The following is a 20,081-nucleotide window of genomic DNA, read 5'->3' on the forward strand; positions in this document are numbered from 1 at the left end:
CACACACACACAAATATATGGGCACAGCTTATGAAGGACCGCTGTCTGGAATGTCTTCTGTAGATATATTAAAATTGTATTGTTCAGTGTCAAAAGGAATAGAAAGGAACTCTTGAGAGAATCCAGCACCTAGGAGTCACAGAGAGTAGTAGAAAACAACACAGCTAATATCTTGTTGAACATCAAGATCTGAACAGACAATCAAATAATGGTGGACCAACCATAGTCATCATAAATAAGTTGCAGGAGTGGAATTGGATGTGGCACGCCTACATCACACAAGCAACACTGACGAAACACCATGGACTGAAGGGGGGAATATAGAGGATTTAGAACACAAGTTTTCCAGTGGTGAAAAGGGTACATGAAACTGTGACCCCAAATCTGGAGGTAGTGCAACAGATCTCAGAAATGCCATTGGGAGAGTGATCGAGTATCACTACAGATTACTGTGGAGATTTTAGAAAAACAGTATGGTGATGTCACTTGAGTTGCTATAGTATTTTATAAGGTTGATGTTTACCTGGGATCAAATGCAGAAGATTTCTGCCCTACAGAAGACCTTACTTGGCCCCTGAGACCGCAGACTATGAAAATGTGATGATCCGGATGATTCACTGTAGCAAGGCGATATTTGTATCCATTAAATCCGATGTAATGATGCTGAGGTGAAAACATTGAATGGGACTGGAATCTGTGTCATCCTGGTCAAATACAGCCGTAAGTTTCCTCTTTTCAACATGGGCATAAAATTACGTAATTTAAATTAAACAAGTGTAGCAGAATTTGCCAACATAATACATTCACAAAGCGCCATCTTCTGGAAGGACTACACCGTGGTTTTAGCCATGGTGTATTCCCAGCTGCACATGTATGGAGTCAAATTAGGGTCTTTAATGGTGACGAAAAAAAATAATAATATCGCAAATATAAGATTAGCATTTTGCATTTTACGTTCCTAATTTGTTTCTGCAATACTTTCCCTCTTTTGCGTTTCTTTCTTTTCTTTGCGTTTCACATTTTATGTTGCTTCTTTTTTTTGCAATACTTTCTCCCTTTTGCGTTTCTTTCTTTTGTTTGCGCGTCACTGCTTTTCTTTGCGTCTCGCATTTTACGTTCATAATTTTTTTTTACGCTTCTCTCTTTTCTTTGCTCCGGTTTTACCCTCTGTGTGGGGGCCGGGAAAGAGGCGTGGCCAAGAGCGAAAGGCGTGCTGTGAACGTTCAGCGTCAGTTCAGCTTCCTTCCACTCGCTGAACTGAACTGCTGCTGCAGCGTATCTGGTGTTAAAGGAAGAGAGAGGTCGGGTGTGTGCGAGGTGGTGGCGCATTTCAGGGCATTGTTTTTATTCGCTCAGGTTTTCAAAAGATCATTTCAAACCAACCTCAGTAAAATGTTAATAATAATAATATATATTTTTTAAACGAAGTTTTAAAAGGGCACTTTCAGAGTTGGTGGTGCTTTAGCACCTGATGTCTATGTCTGCACGCATATACCTGTGGTCCAGCTGAGCGACCGTCTGCCATGATACCAGTAACCAAATTGCCGCGCTGTGTGACGGTTCAACTGATGATGCTGAACGTTCACAGCACGCCTTTCGCTCTTGGCCACGCCTCTTTCCCGGCCCCCACACAGAGGGTAAAACCGGAGCAAAGAAAAGAGAGAAGCGCAAAAAAAATTATGAACGTAAAATGCGAGACGCAAAGAAAAGCAGTGACGCGCAAACAAAAGAAAGAAACGCAAAAGGGAGAAAGTATTGCAAAAAAAAGCAGCAACATAAAATGTGAAACGCAAAGAAAAGAAAGAAACGCAAAAGAGGGAAAGTATTGCAGAAACAAATTAGGAACGTAAAATGCAAAATGCTAATCTTATATTTGCGATATTTTTTTTTTTTGTCACCATTAAAGACCCTAATTTGACTCCATACACATGGAAAGATGCAGTAACGTAACCCAACAGCGTGAATAGCTCAAAGAAAACCCGTTAAACCAAAAGTGGCAAACAACAAAATTGCACATTTAATCAAATAGTAGCTATGTAAATGCAAGGATATCAGACAATAGGAAACCAGTGTGCCATTAAGTAGGAGTCAAAAATAAAGGAAAATACAATAAACAGTAATACACAGAACTGCGAGATCTAGTTAACTAGCCACATATATTAGCGATTAATCAAACTTCAGCTTTCAAACGTCAGTCATAAATTAAACCAACTACAGGGTAGGCCAAACTTAATATTCATCTCCATTATAATCCACTGTAAACTGCATTTACGTCACATAATAAAGACATTGAGAGATAATAGATACGATTTAAAGATAATAGAGATAATAAATATTATTTAAAAAATAAAAAAATTGAGAGATAATAAACCCTAACCCTAGCTTAAACTATAGTTTCCTATTAGCTTAACATTTTACCGATGAACCTATAGCGGCCTGGTCGTTATAAAAAACATTTTTTAAATAATTCGAATATTTTAAAAATGTTTTTTAATATATCGTTTTCGTTTCGGTTAGTTTCAGTTAGTGGTCGTCAGTTACATTTTGAATGTGAGAGCGTCTCGCGCCGCGGCCGTTAGGACGCAGGTTAGTCGCCGCGAGCTGCCATAGAGCCGCTGGGAGGAGGAGACGTTCACCCCGCCGCGTCGCGAGGTCTCGGCGTTCGGACCCGCGGGCCCCCGTGAGTCCCACTGGTGTGATTCCCCCGGTGTTATCTCCTACCTGCGGATCCGCCTGCTTGGGTTACTGATACGGCCTAGCTCGAACGGTACGTGGACGTGATGGGGTCGGTTGGGTGTAATGTTATTGTCTGTTTTAGCTTATATCTAGATATTTATATTTTAGCTTATATTTAGATTATATCTGAGTTATGAAGAAAAATGTAGTTGTAGTAGGTGTAGTCAATCGTTGTTTATTATTATTATACCACAGGGGCACGCTAGCTAGGTTAACACAATAACGAGCTTACCTTCTGACTGGGTACGTCTCGGCTAGCTAGCAGCGTCTAGCCAGCCGCCCGATTACCGAAGGTCGTAATTTAGTCGCTGGTTAACTAGTTAACGGTGTTTATAAAGTAACAGTCTTGTTGGTTAACACAGTGGGCTAGCTGGGTAGTTAGCCGGGGAGCTAACAAAGTAGTTCACTAGCCAGCCTGCCGTAGGACAGCGCTGTTAACGTTAATTGTGCAGCGAGCTAGTTGTGTGTTCGTTGTGCTCTTTCATATTGTAGCTAAATGTAATGGGAGTCGTGACGTTTCGTGACTAACGTTTGGTAATCTCAGAATATCAGACGAGATGAAGGGCTAGCCAACTGCCCGTTCGAGCTGTTTAGTGCTGTAAATCTCGAGCTAGCTGACGGCTACTCTCCATGGCCTAACGATACCTGCATGGCTAGGTAGCGTCGCTAGGTACGTTATAATGAACCAAAAGGTGTCCGGTGGAGCTGTTTCGGGACCAGAGGTGGGTCAATGTTCTGGTGTTTGTGTTGCAGGCAGGGCTCTCGGGATGGACGTGGACCTGGGTGCAGGGGGGGACGGCACCCTAAGGAAGATGGAAGCCACGCTCGACCCGATGGAGATTACACCGCTGGAGATGTATGATTCAGCCAGGGCTAAAATCGCGGCCAACCTAAGATGGCTATTTGCTAAAGCTTACGGAATCGGTAACGTAATGTCAATTATTTTCAATGGGAACTCGTGATATAAGCTGCAAAGCTGAGTTAGATGTGTAGCGAAAACAAAGCCGATATACAAGTAATCGATTGCCAATTAATATTGACTGCATACGGTTGTTGGGATACTGGTAAATTTCGAGGTTTGCATTGCATTTAAACGTTCTCTTAAGATGAACTGAGCAACAGCAGTATAGTATTTTCCTCCTATTCCTTCATCGCAGAACAATGCATGCTTACTCCAGAGACCAACCAGGTCATCTAAAACGTTGCAGACGTGAACATTGTGGAAGTATTGTTAAAAAAAGCATGATATCGGGTAAATAGTCTATCACTGGGTTAATGTTTCATTTGGAACTGCAGGCAAGGTTCAGAATAACAGTAACACAGTAGACTGGGTTATGCAATGTAGGGGTTAACAAGTCTTACTATTAGAAAATGTGGCATGCTGACTAGTAACTAGTATCAAAATTGGAGGTGCCATAAGTCTTTGTCCACAAGAAAGTTATCTACTTGATGTAAATTCACATTTACTAAGGATTAGTACCCATGATTCTAGCAAATTTTGTGATTTTTAAAGCTTTAAGTGCTTCTATTAAGTGGTAACTAGCATAAATTATTGGTCTTGGGCAGTGAAGTACATGAATGCTTTGCGGGTGGGATCTTTTTTTCAGTCTTGGTACTTGACTTGGTGCAACACAGATTTAATTTCAGGATGGATGCCTTTCCAAACTGTTCTTCCTCCTTCCATATACCATCCTAACAGCAAGTGACTGGGTATAGCGGCTGTCTTAAACCTTGAAAACCCCAATGTTCTTGTTCTATTTAGAGATATGTGTTATTACTCAGTAGTTTATCTCGTATAAAACTCATTGGTGTTATGTTAACCCAACGTGATTGTTTTAGATTTTTCAAATATTTTGATATTTCCTAAAATTTGATTCCAGTTTGACCTTTCTGTAGTCACTCTATACTAACAAAACAAGATGTGGCTACTCTGCACTAACGGTGGGCTACACCATGGAAAAGCACTAACCAGGAGGACTGTTGTACACAATATATTTTTAGGTTTTTTTTCCTGGCACTGGACACCACAGGTCTATTTCACATAGGCCGTGCAACACGAGGGATGAGGGTTGGGGGAAGGGGTTCATATCGGTGTTAATGCCAAATGTCAGTTTTGTATTATTCACTTTGACATGTTTAACAAATATTTCTTGTAGTTGTCTTGAACACACTACACTGTTGCATATTAAAGTGTGTTTAGTAGAAAGGTGATCTAATTGGCCGGTGTGCTCAAGTTTAGGATGTTTTGCTGTACAGGGGACCGGTCAGTTATCACTGATTGGTAAGCTACCTGACTTAGGGCGTACTCACACTAGACTCTGTGATCCGGGCCCGGGCACGGTTCCCTGCCGAAGCACGGTTCGTTTGGCTAGTGTGAGCGCTCCGACCGGGCCCGGATCAGTTAACCGTGCTCGGGCCCGCTTGAAGAGGTGGGCCAGGGCACGATTCATGTGGACTCGGGCACGGTTCCCTTCTAGTGTGAGCGCTATCCGTGCCCGGGCCCGCTTGGTGCCTCATCTGATTGGTTCATTTCGCTGGAACTCAAACATGACGTCAACGACTCCAAAAATACAATAAAAAGAGAATCGTGAACTCCATAGTGTTGTGCGAGCGCGCTTTTTTTCCAAATAAAGTCATGTTGTGGTGACGTAAGCGTGCTCGGGCCGGGTTGATGAAGCCAGTGTGAGTGCAGGCCAGAGGGGGAGTGGGGAGGGGGGATAACCGGGCCCCAGCACGGAACCAGCAAACCGTGCCTAGTGTGAGTACGCCCTTAATTCCACTCAATCCACTCAATCTGGTTGCATTGCTTAATAATAGTTCATTCGGAATGATGTAGTTAGAAAGTTGCATTAGCTGCTGAGTTGTTGTTGTGTTTGGGTATGTTGCCTGAGCATCTAGGATGTTTGCAACATTGCAGGCCCGTTCCTTTTCTAAATGTGCAGTGTTAGTCTAGACTTGGGAAGAAATAGCTTAGCTTACTATGATGCTTCTGGATTCAGACTTTGTTTGGGTTTTGAGTCTATTAACAGCACCTGATTCTCTTTTGTTGACCAGCAACCACCTCCTTTGCTGTGTCAGTTTAAAAGCAATGAAAACCTTTGTCACCATTGGCTTATTTAGATCCATTCTTATATTTCTGCCATTTATATAATCCCATGTATGAGGCACATGGGGGGGAAAAAAGTAAGTCAGGGAAACAAGGTAAGTTTTCTTAGAAGACCATAAGAGTCACTGCTAAGCATTTTATATAAGCAATTATTACACTTGGCGCCATCTGACATTCAGCATGAATGGTACATGTCACCTAGTTTAGTGATGCTGTGTTTATGGTAAAGAGGGAGATTGTGTCTATCTTTCAGGTAAAGGGCAGCTCTAGTATTTCTCTTCTGTTCACTTCTACAGTCCTGTGTTTTCAGCAGGGCTCTGACTGCCACAGCTCGAGTGTCAACATAGCAGCTTTAAAACCATGATGCACGGTGGGGTAGTTTTGTTTGCACTCACCGCATTAATGCTTATGGATCAGCATTCCCCCAGTCAGCAAATACATGACTTAGTCATTGTGCTTTTTAAAATTGCATTATGCTGCTCCTTTTGACTTTCAGTGCATCCACACCTGTACAGCGCTCTTATATACGTGTCTTCCTCTTATTTATGGGTCCACACTTCCATCGTACGAGATCTTTATTGAATTAACTTGTAGCCTAAATGCTGCGCGACTTAGAAAACATGATAGCATTTAGCTTTTTTAGAACTTGCTGGCTTATCTCTGACAACCCTTTTAACTGTCCCAGCTCTTCCCCCCTCAGATCACGTCCCAGACGACCTGCGGGACCCTTTCTACACAGACCAGTACGAACAGGAGCACATCAAGCCACCTGTAATCCGCCTGCTGCTCTCCTGCGAGCTCTACTGTCGCGTGTGCAGCCTCATCCTCAAGGGGGACCAGGCGGCCTCCCTCCAGTCCCACCAGTCCGTCATCCAGGCCCTGTCGCGCAAGGGCATCTACGTCACGGAGGGTGACGACACGCCCGTCGCCGAGGCCGACCTCACGTGCCAGCCCATCAAAATGGTGAGCGTTGACCGGGCTGAGTCCAGCTGGGCTATTGAGTACAGATGTGCCATTGCTTCATGATGGAGCTCCAGTAGCCACAGTGCTGAGATCGGATGCTTGGTGTGCGGATTCACCTTTGCAGGGAAGTTCAACGTTTGCTTTGGTGAAAAATGACTGGACCTTTTTATAGAGATGTAGAATAGGTTGAATAATGAGTTCGAATACTTGAGCCCAAGTGACTGCGCTAATGCCCTGAAAAGGAAATGTGCCGTTTGCTGCCGGGCACATGCGTTTACGCACTAGTGTGCGGAGCTCTTCCTGCTGTAGATGTCTTATCAACACACTGACAGGGCAGAGAAGAAAACTTGCTTTGTTTTCATGTGTATATTTGCAAATGGCTTTTGCCCCCGTGCCTGCAAATGGTGCAAGTGCCATGTTGCATCTTCCTTTGTGCAAATATTAATGCGTGGCTAGAATAGGAGTGGATTACATTGATTTCCATCACCGTGCCTAAGCCAGCGTTAGTCGACTGTTCTTGTGAACGGGAGCGGAGTGGTGTTGACTCAGCACTGTCCACCCACTTGTGGTTTTACGTTGTAGATGCAAATGTTTCTCACAGAGCCACCGCCCTGTCCAAGTCTTTGTTGAGAGTAATCCACATGAACCTGTTTTACAAAACCTAATTGTTCAAAGGCGCAAGTGTGTGTTAACGTTTTGTTTGCTTGGTCTGAACATAAGCGACACAGGTCCTGACTGGCAAAGCACCAGCAAAGTTAGGCCCAATCTGTGAACTTGTACTTTGCTCACCTTTCCTTGTGTGATTCCAAGGAAATATTGTGCAGCCTCTTGTATGCTTTTGAAATGGGGATTGGCTTTAGACAGGCATGTCAGTAATGGCTTCTGTACACACACACACACGGTGCTGCTAGAGGTGTGGTAACTATCAGGTCAAATAAAAGGCGTCTCTGAATAGTTATTTGCTTTTTTTTTTTTGGAATGGTTGACATCAGACATCTGGTGCACAACATAACATGACCTGTCAATACGCACCATTAATTTCTTTTGACTTTGTTATGACAATACGACAAATCAGCAGTGAGGCTGAAAAAGAAACCAGAGTCGCAGAGATCATTCATGGTTGCAGTTCTCATTTACTGGACAGTGTTTCCTTACCTTGCATCTTCTCATGTTCTTATTTGCCACAATTTTTATTCATAATCAGCATTTGTTTCATTATTCAGTAAGTGCCCTGAGGGATTCTGGGTAGGCAGTCTTCCGTTACGTTTTCTATCTACACCGTGTTAGTTAGAAATGTCTCCAATATTCTCAAGATGAAGTACTGGGTAAGCTGATGTCATTGTCAAAGTATTGTCTTTATCTATGTTCCATCAAGGGTTGACCAGTGTGTTTAAATGTATTGCATATGCAACTGTACCACTAAAACATTACAGCAAAGCAGTGTCCCCCTGTACAAATATTATATTATTTAGAAACACCATGTGTAAGCCAGCTAGCCAATACTGTCACCTGGAGCAGAGGGCCCGTCCAGCTCATACTGACCGGCCCCTTAGCCAAGAAAGAAAGAAGCCGATGTACGACTGGGTGAGGAGTTGCTGTGGTAACCTGAGGGGCTTAGCAGTGAAACTAAGTCCTGCAGACAGTCTGGCTCTGAGTGTGAAGCAGCGGTCAGCTAAGACTCCTACAAGAACCCTGAATAAAGGATTTAAGGGATGAGTCTCCGGGGGCTGGCTTGAAAAACAAAAGCTAATGGCCATCCATATACTAAATCCTAGATCTTTAACGACCATTAGTCTTTCATATTTTCGATTTGGATATGCTAGACAGTTTATATATATCTCTATATATGAAATGCAGTTAGGGGCTGGGAGCATGAGGTCAGGTTCACTTCTAGCTTCTTAGCTATTAGTTAGTTTAATTTTTCGTGGTTGAGAATTTGTCCTCAGTTGCCATAGTAATATGAAATATTTACTATATAAATCTGACCCATTTGAGACCCTGTTATTGGCCTTCCACTTGACATAAGTGTTCTGTGTTGAGCAGTTCACTGTTTAGATGTTTTGTTGTTGTTTGTTCTTGCTTTGTTTTTTTATTGTTTATGTCCATGTGTATGTAACTGAAGTAACATGATTGGTTGTGGTCTCGTGTCTGAATATTAGGGAGCGAAGTCAAAGGTTCTTCATGTGTTCTTGACGTTACACTCAGCAGAGTAGCATCGTCTGCTTTAGTGTAGTGAGACAACGTGCTCAGTGTACATGAGGCCAAGCACTCTGTATCAGAGTGAATGGTGCACTATTCCATTCATGCAGGGAATTCAGTGTGTCCCTGCCTTTCTACTCGCACTGATTACGCCTTCCAGAATGGTCTCTTTTCTTTATATGTTACTATTATTAAGTTCTGGTCATTATTTTCACCTCTCTCACCATGCTGACTGTGGACCGTGAACTGTCTGGTAGAGCTCCCACATGCCCATGATCGATGCACTGATGATGGCCTACACTGTGGAGATGATCAGCATTGAGAAGGTAGTGACCTGTGTGAAGCACTTCTCCACCTTCAGTGCATCCAAGGAGCTTCCTTTCGACTTGGAGGATGCCATGATCTTCTGGATTAACAAGGTGTGTGTCTGATCTCAGAAAACTCATTCACACTCGCACACAGTCTGAGCTCTGTCAAACATTTGTCCGTCTACTGCAGACTTCATTGTAGTCGAGTGGTTTAGTACACTCAATATCTATGTATTGCAATGCAACAAAGCAGCGGTTGTTTTGAATGAGAGTTAGTGATTTACTGAGACTGAAGACATAGTAACCATCTAGCAGGGGTTTGGAAGGCAATGAAAGGTTATTACTGTGGGCAAGGGGGTTTGTGCATGTTCTTTATTGGGTAAGAGGTAGAGGCATGCTGTGATGAATATGTAGGAAAAAAAACAATTTATGGGAGAGCTAATGTGGGATTGGAAGATGAGTAACGTGTCAAATTACACAGTTGCTGGGATTTTCTCTCCTATTGGATCTGGTCCTGGGTTCAGAGAAAGTGCTTTTATAAACAGAATAGTGAGAGTCTTGGAGAGGCGTTTAGTGATCATCTGAATATTTCTATGGTCTCTAGGTGAACCTGAAAATGAGAGAAATCACAGAGAAGGAACACAAAGTAAAGCAGCATCTTCTAGACTCCCCTGGCCACCAGAAGGTATCACTCTCATTTGGTTTCTGTGTTGAGCTAACTGTAACTTCCAAGAAAGTATAATGAATACATGTGAACTGCAGTGTGAACTGTTTTGATTCTCTCGTCTGTTGGGATGTGTTGGCATACAACTTAAATTCTCTTCACTGAATCTTTAAAAAAAAAACTCCTTAATTCCCTATAGCCATTCTCCAGTACTACCACTATCCTTCCCTGACTCTCTCTCTCTCTCTCTTCAAAGTCCAAAGTGTCAGTTCTGTTTCTTCTCTGCGCTGACCACACATTCCTGTCTGCCTTCCCTCCCGTCTCTTCCCCTCTAACCACCTCCCTCGCTCCTTGGATAGTCTCCCTCAAAGTGGTATTGGAAGCTAGTACCTGTAAGTTGGCTGCCAGTGCAAATCATCTCCACCACTGCACGCATTAGTATGTGTAGATGTGTGCACATACACACCCCTGACCATCCAGGCCACGCTTCCTTTGGCTTCGCAACAAGTTCCAGTTCACTGCAGTTACTCTAATGCCCGTTTGCCCCCGTCATCCAGCAATTGAAGAATAGTACCTGCCTTTCACCTCCCAGAGCCTGCAGAGCCAATACATTCCTGTGTGTGTGTGTGTGTGTGTGTGTGTGTGTGTGTGTGTGTGTGTGTGTGTGGAAGGAAAAGAAAGGCGTGTCTTCCAAGCTTTAGCCTTTGCTCCTTTCTTTTCATGCTGAAACATACATGGCAGCGGTCTGTTCTGTGTTCATCCCCCTTTTCAGCCTGTACCTGTCTTTCATCACTCTGTTTCTCTGCTGTGTCTGGCCCTCTAGCCTGACTTCATGCTTGTGCTGGACCATTGCATGTTGGAGCCTGTGGACCGTCCACTTTTGGTATGGTGCTCCTCCATTTCCTCCATTCTGTATTAACTCTTCATTCACCTCCGGTTGTGTTGTAGCTCTCACTGGTTGTACGTAGCGCGCGTGAGTACGTATGTGTAGAAAATGTGTGTTTTTAGCTAGCTCTGGGATGACCGTTCCTGGTCCTGCTCAGTGCTTGGTCAGTCCTGGTCCTGCATCTGTGACGCAATTGGTGTGTCTTTCAAATTTCTGAAATCGAACTCAAGTTACCTGCTTGCCATGGAACGGACAGCCTTGGATACGTTTTTTGTTAAACCAGCTATTGTGTCTGTATTTTGTGTGTCCTTTCAGTGTAGTCTTGTCAGTTTGTGTTCTGAGTGTCATTTATGCAAACTTTGGAAAAGTTTCATTGTGCTAATGAAGCGGACAGCAAATAGCTCTGCTTTTGGTGTGGAGTTAATTTATGTATATACTAATTATTATTATTATTCTTTTTTTTTTTTTTTTACATTATCTAATTATCTAATTAATCATTTGTATGCTCCACACAGGCCATGGTGTAATTGTTTCAAATTAATTTATATATGTGAAAGAACCTCTTAACGACTTTCAGGATGCAGTGTTTGCTTAACTTTTTTGCAACTGTATACTGTGTACATTGTCATATCTAGAATGTGACACCTAGTTAATTTTAGCGTTGCTTAAAACCAGCAGCCAGGCAGCTCTGGACCACTGTGTTGTGTGACATGTCCAGGTGCGCTACAGGCGGGAGCACACCTCGGGTCGCCAGACGCCCCACTTCTCCCTGCTGGAGGACCTGATGAGGGACGTGTGTGACGGCGCTGCCCTGCTGACCGTGGTCCACTACTACTGCCCCGACCTCATGAAACTTGACGGTAGACATTCCGCACAGAGATATTCAGATCTGGTTCACCGCAGCAGAGCTGCAGTGCGGTATCTGTCCTCCAGCGGATTATGCCTCTCCCCTGATACCTGCTAGTTTAAGATGTTTCCTCTAACGTGATCACTCTGAAGTGAGTGTGAGGAGAGTAGATGAGTAGCACACAGAATTACTTCGGTTCATCCATTCGTGCCTTTTCATGCTATTGATTCTTCATTCCTATCTTGGTGTTTTTTTCCCCTGGCCTTTTTAGCATTATAGCTATTTGGATATTTTGTGTAACAATATATTAAGATTAACATTCTTGCTTGTGTGTGTTTAATCTTTCTATCGCTGTGTAGATATTTGCTTGAAGGAGGTCACCTCAATAGCAGACAGCCTGTATAATATCCAGCTTCTGAAGGAGTTTGCCAACGAGTACCTTAATAAAAGCTTCTACTTAACACTAGAAGACATGCTGTATGCACCTCTTGTGCTCAAGGTATGATGTTGAGCAAAGTTACTGCCACCATAGTCAAATCTGTTGTGCTTTTCCATTCATTCATTTTCTTTTTTAATTCTACCTTCAGCACAATGTCATGGTGTTCATTGCTGAACTATTTTGGTGGTTTGAGGTTGTAAAACCTGAGTTTGTCCAGCCAAAGGATTTCCAGGAATTCAAGGATGGTGAGAGATTTTCTACTGGTTTTTAAATGCTTTTGAAATGTACAAAAGACTTGTATGGAGATCATTTAGTGCCCTTTAGCAACGGTGTGTAATACATGTCTGCTTTAATATCTACTAATCTGATACTGCTCCTTCACAGCAAGAGCTGTGACTCACTCCAAGAGTTCCCGCCCCTGTGTGCCCATCTCTAATGCTACCAAGAGAAGCTTCCTGGTCACACCGGGCCTTGCTGACTCTACTCATCCTGGCACCAACAACCCAGAAGTGTGTAACAGGTACTTCCTGCACCCCGAGGAACCTGATGCTCTGTAAGTCTTCATAGCCTTCCTCTCCTTCATGCATAAACCTTTCACCTGAGAAGCTTTTGTGCAGGTTTAGATATGTTATTTTGAACTGATATTTGTGGCCATCCAGATTTGCCTTCATATCCTTTTCTAGAATGTATTTTTATATTAACCGCTTTGCAAGATTTTCAAAATGATATTATGCAACATGTCTAAACAACCACATGACTTTACAAGGATCTTTAATGTTCTTGCATATTTATGCATAGTCTGTTTTATTTGTCCAGTATTATCCAGAACTAGACTTTACTATCAAGACAAAGGCTACCATGAAGGAAAAAAGCTAGCATTAAGCAAATTTAAACAACCAAGATAAATTGGGATATTTTAATAGAATTTCAGGTTGAGACGTCTATTGATCAATCTGTTGTTAATTAGAAATCCTTACATTACATCTCTATTTATCTAAACGGCCAAGTTTCAAATTAAGATTAGATCTTGGACTGAAAATTAGTATGCCCTAATTTTGTGCTTTGGATCTCTGCCAGCAATGTTCTCTGCTTTCTGTTTGAGCAGTAAGGGGAGTTCCAGCTTTAGTCCCTCCCACCCACTCCTACCACTGAGACAGAGGCAACAGAGAACTCCACAGGGAGAGGACCCGTCAGGTAGGACACGCCAAACCTGTACTGCCATCTAGGGGAGAGGAGCATCCACTGACTACACAGAAATGTTCATGCGTGAATATATAAAACTGGTTTGTGGGGTCAGGAAGATTAGGCATATTAGGCATTTTCTTACCAGTGACTGTTCAAATAATTGATATTAATAAAGAGAAGTTGGTTTACTCTTTTTCTGTTTTGGGTTTTCTTAACAGCCTTTAGGAACCGTTCTAATTCTCTAACACAAGAAAGCCGTGCTCGAGGGTCTATGGCTTGGTCAGACAAAAGACAGAGGTAAAGGGGGGGGAAATAATTGTTTTCTATACTAACAATTGCTTTAAAATAAAAGATGTTACTTTCATGACTGCTTATTGGTAATTGGTTCACCTAAATTTGGCATCCTTCTCTTTTCATGGTAACCAGGCCACTCTCCCAGCTGAATCGCTATGTTCTCCATTGTGCCACGGACAGTGATGCAGACTTTGCCTCGGGCGACAGTGCTAGTTTGACATGCTCCATCAGTGAGGATAGCCTGGCCTCTACCGTCACACCCAAGCACCAGGGCAATCAAAGCCAGGGGGCACCTCGGCGGCTAAACGGCCATGGATTGCTGGGAAATGTTAACATGGATGACGAAGAAAATATGGTAACTGTTATCAGGGCAGAGTCATCTAAAAACGACGTTACACTGTCAAACAATGGGGACGGAGAGCGTCCGTGCACTCCCCCTGGTGCTAAAACAAACTCTTGTGGAAAGCAGGAAGACGCTGCTACAGATTCTAGAACTGCCAGTTTCTACTTGGAACCTCTGATGCCTGCTGTCCTTAAACCAGCAAAAGAAAAGTCTGTGTGCTTGAATAAGGAGGAAGAGTCAGGGGAGACACGGCAGCGAGGGCCGGCGCGGAGGATTGGTGCCGGAGATGGACCCAGCACTTCAGCTAAACGAAGACCTCCACACAACCTTAACCGAACCTTCAATGCCAGTTCGAGTTCTGAGCTTGAGGTAACCCCCGAGCCCAAATCCAGCGAGTCCGTGCATCTGCTTCCCGAGCAGCCCGAAGCTTTCAGACCCCTAGTCACAAGCAGCGTCGAGCCACCGGCCGAATTGTCTCCTGGGTTCTACCTGCATTCCTCTGCACCTGAGGACAAGAGGCCCATCCAGGCTTGGGGCGTACTGCCTGATGCAGATACAGAGACTATGGAGACCATTGAAGAACAGGATGCTGAACTTACTAAGGAGCTGCATCCACAAATGCGACATTTCTACAAGGAGGATGAGGAGTCTGCGAAGCTTCAAGAAGACATGAATGTGAAGGAGCATGCGGACAAGGATGAAGGAAGCAGGTGCTCCAGCCCTGGACTCAGCGTTCAGTCGCAGGTCAGCAGCGTGGCCAGCGGCAGCGTACGGATGACCAGCTTTGCGGAGCGGAAGATGCAGAAGTTTGGCAGCAACCAGGACATCCGCTCCAGCGCCAGCAGCTCGCAGAGGACCACGCCTGACGGCTCGGAGAGCGGCTCGTTTCCTCTCACCTCTTGGAAGATGAAGAGGGACCAAAGCCCTAGTCAACAGGGCAAGGACAATGCCAACATCCTCGCTTCAGAGCTCGTGCAGCTGCACATGCAGCTCGAGGAGAAACGACGTGCCATCGAGACCCAGAAGAAGAAAATGGAGGTGCTGAGCGCCAGACAAAGGCTCAAGCTCGGAAAAGCTGCCTTCCTGCACATAGTGAAGAAAGGAAAGAGCGACACTCTTCCTCAGCCGCTGAAATCGGACCACCCGAAAGGCCAAAAGATAAACGGGGGTAAGGAAAATACGACAAAAGACGACTCGTGTCTCGACACCACGAGGGATGGAGAGAAAGGCATCCAAGACGCAGAGAAAGCATTCCTTGAATGGGATAGTGCCACCGCCTTGCCCCCTAGTGCCTTAGACGCAGATGAGGAAGTTGACCTCAATGAGTGTAACCACTCGATAGACATGCTTAATGAGGCCATCAGCAGCATACAACAGCAGATGATGCAGCTGTCTCTCCAGCAGGACCTACTGATGAAGCAAAACCTTCAGTCCCCACCAGCTGCTGCCCCACAGCCTAATAGCGAAAGAGGGAATTTATCTGAAGCAAAGGTACGAGCAGCTGTCCATTTCATGGAGCCAAGTGGCAGCCCTGTAGTCAGGAAGCCCCCTAAACTGAGCTCGGCACGGTCTCGCTCTAAACCTTCTGAGCTGAAGCTTCCCAAGGAACACGGCAAAGGGCAGAAAATATCTACTCCCACTCCCATTGACAGTCCTACTTCTAGAGCCAGCCCAGGGGGCAGGACCCCGAAAATAGAGCCAGTGTCAATCAACCAAACTGAGGTGCAGCTGAAGAACACCACATTCCATCTTCACGATAAGGCCAACTTGCGTACAGTCTCAAGAGAACCAAGCTCTGTAAGCCTAGAAGTGACCACTCATGAAGTCGGGCCTAGCACTCTAAGGGACTCTGAAACAACATTTGATAATGGGCCTGGTTGTGAAATGGCCTTATCTGAAGACAATTCAAAGAACAAGGCCAATCTAATCGAAGTGGACTTATCAGACTTGGCGGCCCAGTCAGACGATGGCAGTTCTGGTGCGTTGGACGTCACCACAGATGTTGTTGATGAAGAAAAGAAAAGTGGCATGGGCTTCTTTTTCAAGGTACTGGGTTTGTTGGGTATCACTCTAGATAATGTGCCGCGTCGCCAACGGTGCTTAACGTCTCTTTTGAATGTTTTGCACTGCAGGATGAGCAGAAAGCAGAAGATGAAATGGCCAAGAAACGGGCGGCGTTTCTCCTGAAGCAACAGAAGAAGGCAGAGGAGGCACGGCTTCGCAAGCAGCAGCTCGAGGCCGAGAGCGAGCTTAAGAGAGATGAAGCTAGGTACCTTCATCCCCCCATAGTGATTTGGGCAGCTGATGCATTTATGAATATTTCACTCAAAGAAACTAATGTAGTTATCACTGAATGACAGCCATTGGGGGACAGGCATCATGCTGACTTGTCCTGACTTTTATTTAGATTTTGCAAATGTCGGATAACAAGTATTCAGGAAGACTGCGCAAGTTTTTTGACTTGAAGACACTCCTTTGTTTTCTTGGTGGAATGCTTCAGGTTATTGTCTTGTTAAAATGGCAACCTTTGCTCCAGCCTAAGACCTTCAGCACTCTGAAAAAGGTTCTCTCCCAGGAATACTCTATTCTTTTCTGCATCCATTTTTATCCTGACTAGTCTTCCAGTCCCTTTTGCAGAAATATATCCCCATAGGATCACTATGCACATAGTGTGTCCAAAAATGAATCCATTTAAAAATGTGTCTGAAACATGAAAATGTGGAAAACTTGATTAGCCATGTAAAATGTAGAAGGGAATTAAAAAGTTGTTGCTTTCAGGCGGAAAGCGGAAGAGGACAGGGTGAGAAAAGAGGACGAGAAGGCCAGGCGGGAGTTGATAAAGCAGGAATACCTGCGAAGAAAACAGCAAGAGATATTTGAGGAGCAGGAGCAGCCCAAACCTAAACCCAAACCCAAGACCAAGAAGCATAAGCCAAAGTCTGTGCTGAAGGAAGAACCTTCCATTGACACACTTCCAAAATGTCCCACTGCCAGTAAGAACTCTCAGCTATGTTTATTGTTACCAAATGGCTAAAAAGATCACGTAGATCACGTAGAACAAGATCCTTGCTGCACCAGTGTTACGGGTTTGTTTCTGTAAATGGAAAGTTGACAAGTTCCAAATGGATGCAGCTCTGTTGTAGAGGCTTTTTTATGGGTAAAATCTTCAATCCACGAGTAATAATTTTTTATTACTAAAATGGTTCAAAATGTCTTTCCCAGATGAGAATCTTGTTAGTGCTCAGTCTGGCTCTAATCTCTCACTGGCCTCTGTGGCCACTACCGAAGCAGACAGCATCAACTCAGGAGGTGCAGGATCCCAGCGGTAAGCTGTGTGCGTGTGTGTTAGGCCTGTATGATATGCAAGAAAATGTGTGGTAAAATGTTCGACCCTGATTACTATATCACTTGGAATAAATGAGCAAACATTTAAGTGTGCATGTTAGCTCTGCATGAATCGTGTGTTTGGCTGTGTGTTTATTGCACATGTCCATGTTGTGGTGGTGATTAAACTATAATTTATTTGTCAGGACTAGTAGGTGGATTTTAATTAGAAAGACTAAATGACCAAATCAGTTTCTTATTTTAGATGATGACTTTCTAAATTAACTGAACACCATTGCTCTTATTGGCGTGCTCTTTCTAATGGAACTGAACACCATTGCTCTTATTGGCGTGCTCTTTCTAATGGAACTGAACACCATTGCTCTTATTGGCGTGCTCTTTCTCTGAACAGGGGGGATTCGGTGGAGTCCTTCTCAGGCCTCAGTCGGGCTACAGAGCGGGACTGGGACAACGGATCCACAGCCTCTTCCATCACATCAACATCCATGGCAGAATATACTGGTGAGTTCCATCACACTTACTTACTTTCTGAAGAACCGTTAAGTGAGCATGTTGTTCCACGATCAGCTGTGTGTTCTTTACGGTCCCAGGACCCAAGAGAGTACGTCCTCTTTATTTCTGATGCTTTACTAACTTGTTTTGCAGGGCCTAAACTTTTCAAGGAGCCAAGTGCAAAGTCTAATAAGCCAATAATCCACAACGCCATTTCCCACTGCTGTTTGGCTGGGAAAGTAAATGAACCACAGAAGAACTCCATTCTTGAGGTGTGTAACTCAAAAGCCATTACCTAAAATGTTTGATTAATGGATGTGGCATTCTGAGCTAAATCAGAATGGTTATGAATAACAAAGAAGAGTGTTTTTTTCCACCAGGTAGTTTCCCTCTGTCCTGTAATTCATCTGATGACAAAAAGCTTTTAATAGAATGACTTGATTGTAAATGGTTTGTGTATTTGTCTGCAGGAGCTTGAGAAAAGCGAGTCGAACCACTTGATGATCCTCTTCCGTGATGGTGGTTGCCAGTTCCGGGCACTTTACTCGTACTTCCCCGACACAGAGGAGATCCACAAGCTCACTGGCACGGGGCCCAAAAGCATCACCAAGAAGATGATCGACAAACTCTATAAGTACAGCTCGGACCGCAAGCAGTTCACCGTCATACCTGCCAAGACCGTGTCCGTCAGCGTGGATGCCCTGACCATCCACAATCACCTCTGGCAGGCCAAGAGGCCCGTGGTGCCAAAGAAGGTCGGGAAGTGAAGACGAGCAGGTCTGGTGGAACTGTCGTCCAGCGGTGCTCACGTGCTCACAGTACCTGCGCAAAGACCGTCAAGATGTTCACAACCAAGTTATCCGCTTGTGTGGTGATGGGACGAGAGTGGCTGTGTGTTTGGCTGAATGTCTGGACAGACAGGCGGCGTGTTCTTTATTTGAGCGGTTCGGGGTTGTGGTTTGTCCTGTATCTGCAGCCCTTCTTGTTTTTGTTGGATCAAGTTCTTGTTACTTGAAATATTTTTCAGTTTGGCGAGCTCACATGCAGCAGAGCTTTCCTCTCTGATGATTGAAGGTTCCGTCTCTTTAAAACCCAGCTGGAGACACTACTGCTAAACAGCGTCTGCTGCATCTGAAGAAGACTCTAATCAAAATTCATGTAGAAAACAAAATACCGATTTGCCTAATTTTTTTCCCCTCCTTCCACAAAAACCGTGCTGCTCTAAACTGTGTGTCACTGGGGCAGTTCCAGTCATACGTATTGGCCTTCACACATTGTGGTACTGTCGTCTATTTATTCAACGCTTTGGAAGCAAACCGGCTGTAGCACTGCTGTATAGAACTATGATGGACCTTTTAAATAGGGAATGAACTAGGCTTTGGTACATGTCTCCGATGCTCTTTCGTTTTGCTACTATCCCAATGTTAGAGGTAGTGATTTTCTCCACTGGACATCGGCATCCTGTTAAACGGTGCACTCATGATCATGTTTTAGTGCTTTTATCATGCGATGTAACCATGAGTGATGTCGGCCCCCTGAGCTTCGTTTCTCATGCAGAAGAGCAGCATGCTCTGTTATGAAGAGTGTCGCTGTACCGTTTGAATGACAGTATTTAATATATTCATAATTGGTTACTTTCTTGCAGTTGCTGTCTAATTATTTACCCGTATTTAAAACATTCCTTTGATACAGGGAAATGGGGAAAGAAGTGTCAGCACTGCCACCTCCTAATTTTAAATGTTTGAGAACTCACTGAAGGCTCGAGTTTGGTGTCCAGATCAAAATAGTGATGCACATGCACTTTACCTCTTCTAATACAGGTGATTAGCTAGAATTTTCAAATAAGTTTGGACTGTTGAGCTCCTAGGCAATGACTCTAAAGGTTTGTGGTTTAAAGGTTAATCAGCTTATTACACACACAAGCATCTTTAAACAACACTACGTTTTAACACTGATAAGCAAACTAATAGCCCCTTGAAGGCACTTAAGCTACTGTTTTCCAAAAGGTAGATATTACACATGTCTCTAATAAGTGACCGCATTTCTTTACTTTTAAAGTGCAGGTTTGTATTATGGTTGTTTACACATAAACTAAAGATTGTACTGATGTTGGTCACCATACTTTTAAAACACTGTACTTGTCATGCTTGGTCATTTTACTTTCTATACCACACCATTATTTATTTTAAACAAAGGCACTGAAAATTTAATAAATATTTCAATAAACTCATTGTCATCATTTTGGTTTGCCATGGTTTTATTTGATGTCATCCC

General features: G+C 43.9%; 1 protein-coding gene across 9 annotated transcripts; it reads left to right on the plus strand.

Moving 5' to 3' along the window:
* Positions 1 to 2,548: 2,548 nt before the first annotated feature.
* camsap1b (calmodulin regulated spectrin-associated protein 1b) lies at positions 2,549 to 20,046 on the plus strand. 9 transcript variants are annotated; one of them, XM_076997743.1, is made up of 20 exons: positions 2,549 to 2,767; positions 3,490 to 3,660; positions 6,528 to 6,805; positions 9,262 to 9,423; positions 9,917 to 9,997; positions 10,336 to 10,368; positions 10,800 to 10,859; positions 11,581 to 11,722; positions 12,069 to 12,208; positions 12,297 to 12,393; positions 12,533 to 12,701; positions 13,254 to 13,342; positions 13,552 to 13,630; positions 13,760 to 16,016; positions 16,103 to 16,239; positions 16,749 to 16,963; positions 17,193 to 17,295; positions 17,707 to 17,816; positions 17,961 to 18,079; positions 18,278 to 20,046. In XM_076997743.1, exons 2-20 carry the CDS (start codon positions 3,504 to 3,506, stop codon positions 18,572 to 18,574), a joined length of 4,725 nt encoding a protein of 1,574 aa, XP_076853858.1. In that variant the 5' UTR covers positions 2,549 to 2,767; positions 3,490 to 3,503; the 3' UTR covers positions 18,575 to 20,046. The 9 variants fall into 9 exon arrangements, with proteins under 9 accessions (XP_076853858.1, XP_076853860.1, XP_076853864.1 ...); XM_076997745.1 differs by having other exon boundaries at positions 6,543 to 6,805; XM_076997744.1 differs by lacking the exon at positions 2,549 to 2,767 and adding an exon at positions 3,158 to 3,406.
* The last annotated feature ends 35 nt before the right edge of the window (positions 20,047 to 20,081 follow it).

Source organism: Brachyhypopomus gauderio, chromosome 3 (genome assembly GCF_052324685.1).
Source record: "Brachyhypopomus gauderio isolate BG-103 chromosome 3, BGAUD_0.2, whole genome shotgun sequence".
Taxonomy (NCBI): domain Eukaryota; kingdom Metazoa; phylum Chordata; class Actinopteri; order Gymnotiformes; family Hypopomidae; genus Brachyhypopomus; species Brachyhypopomus gauderio.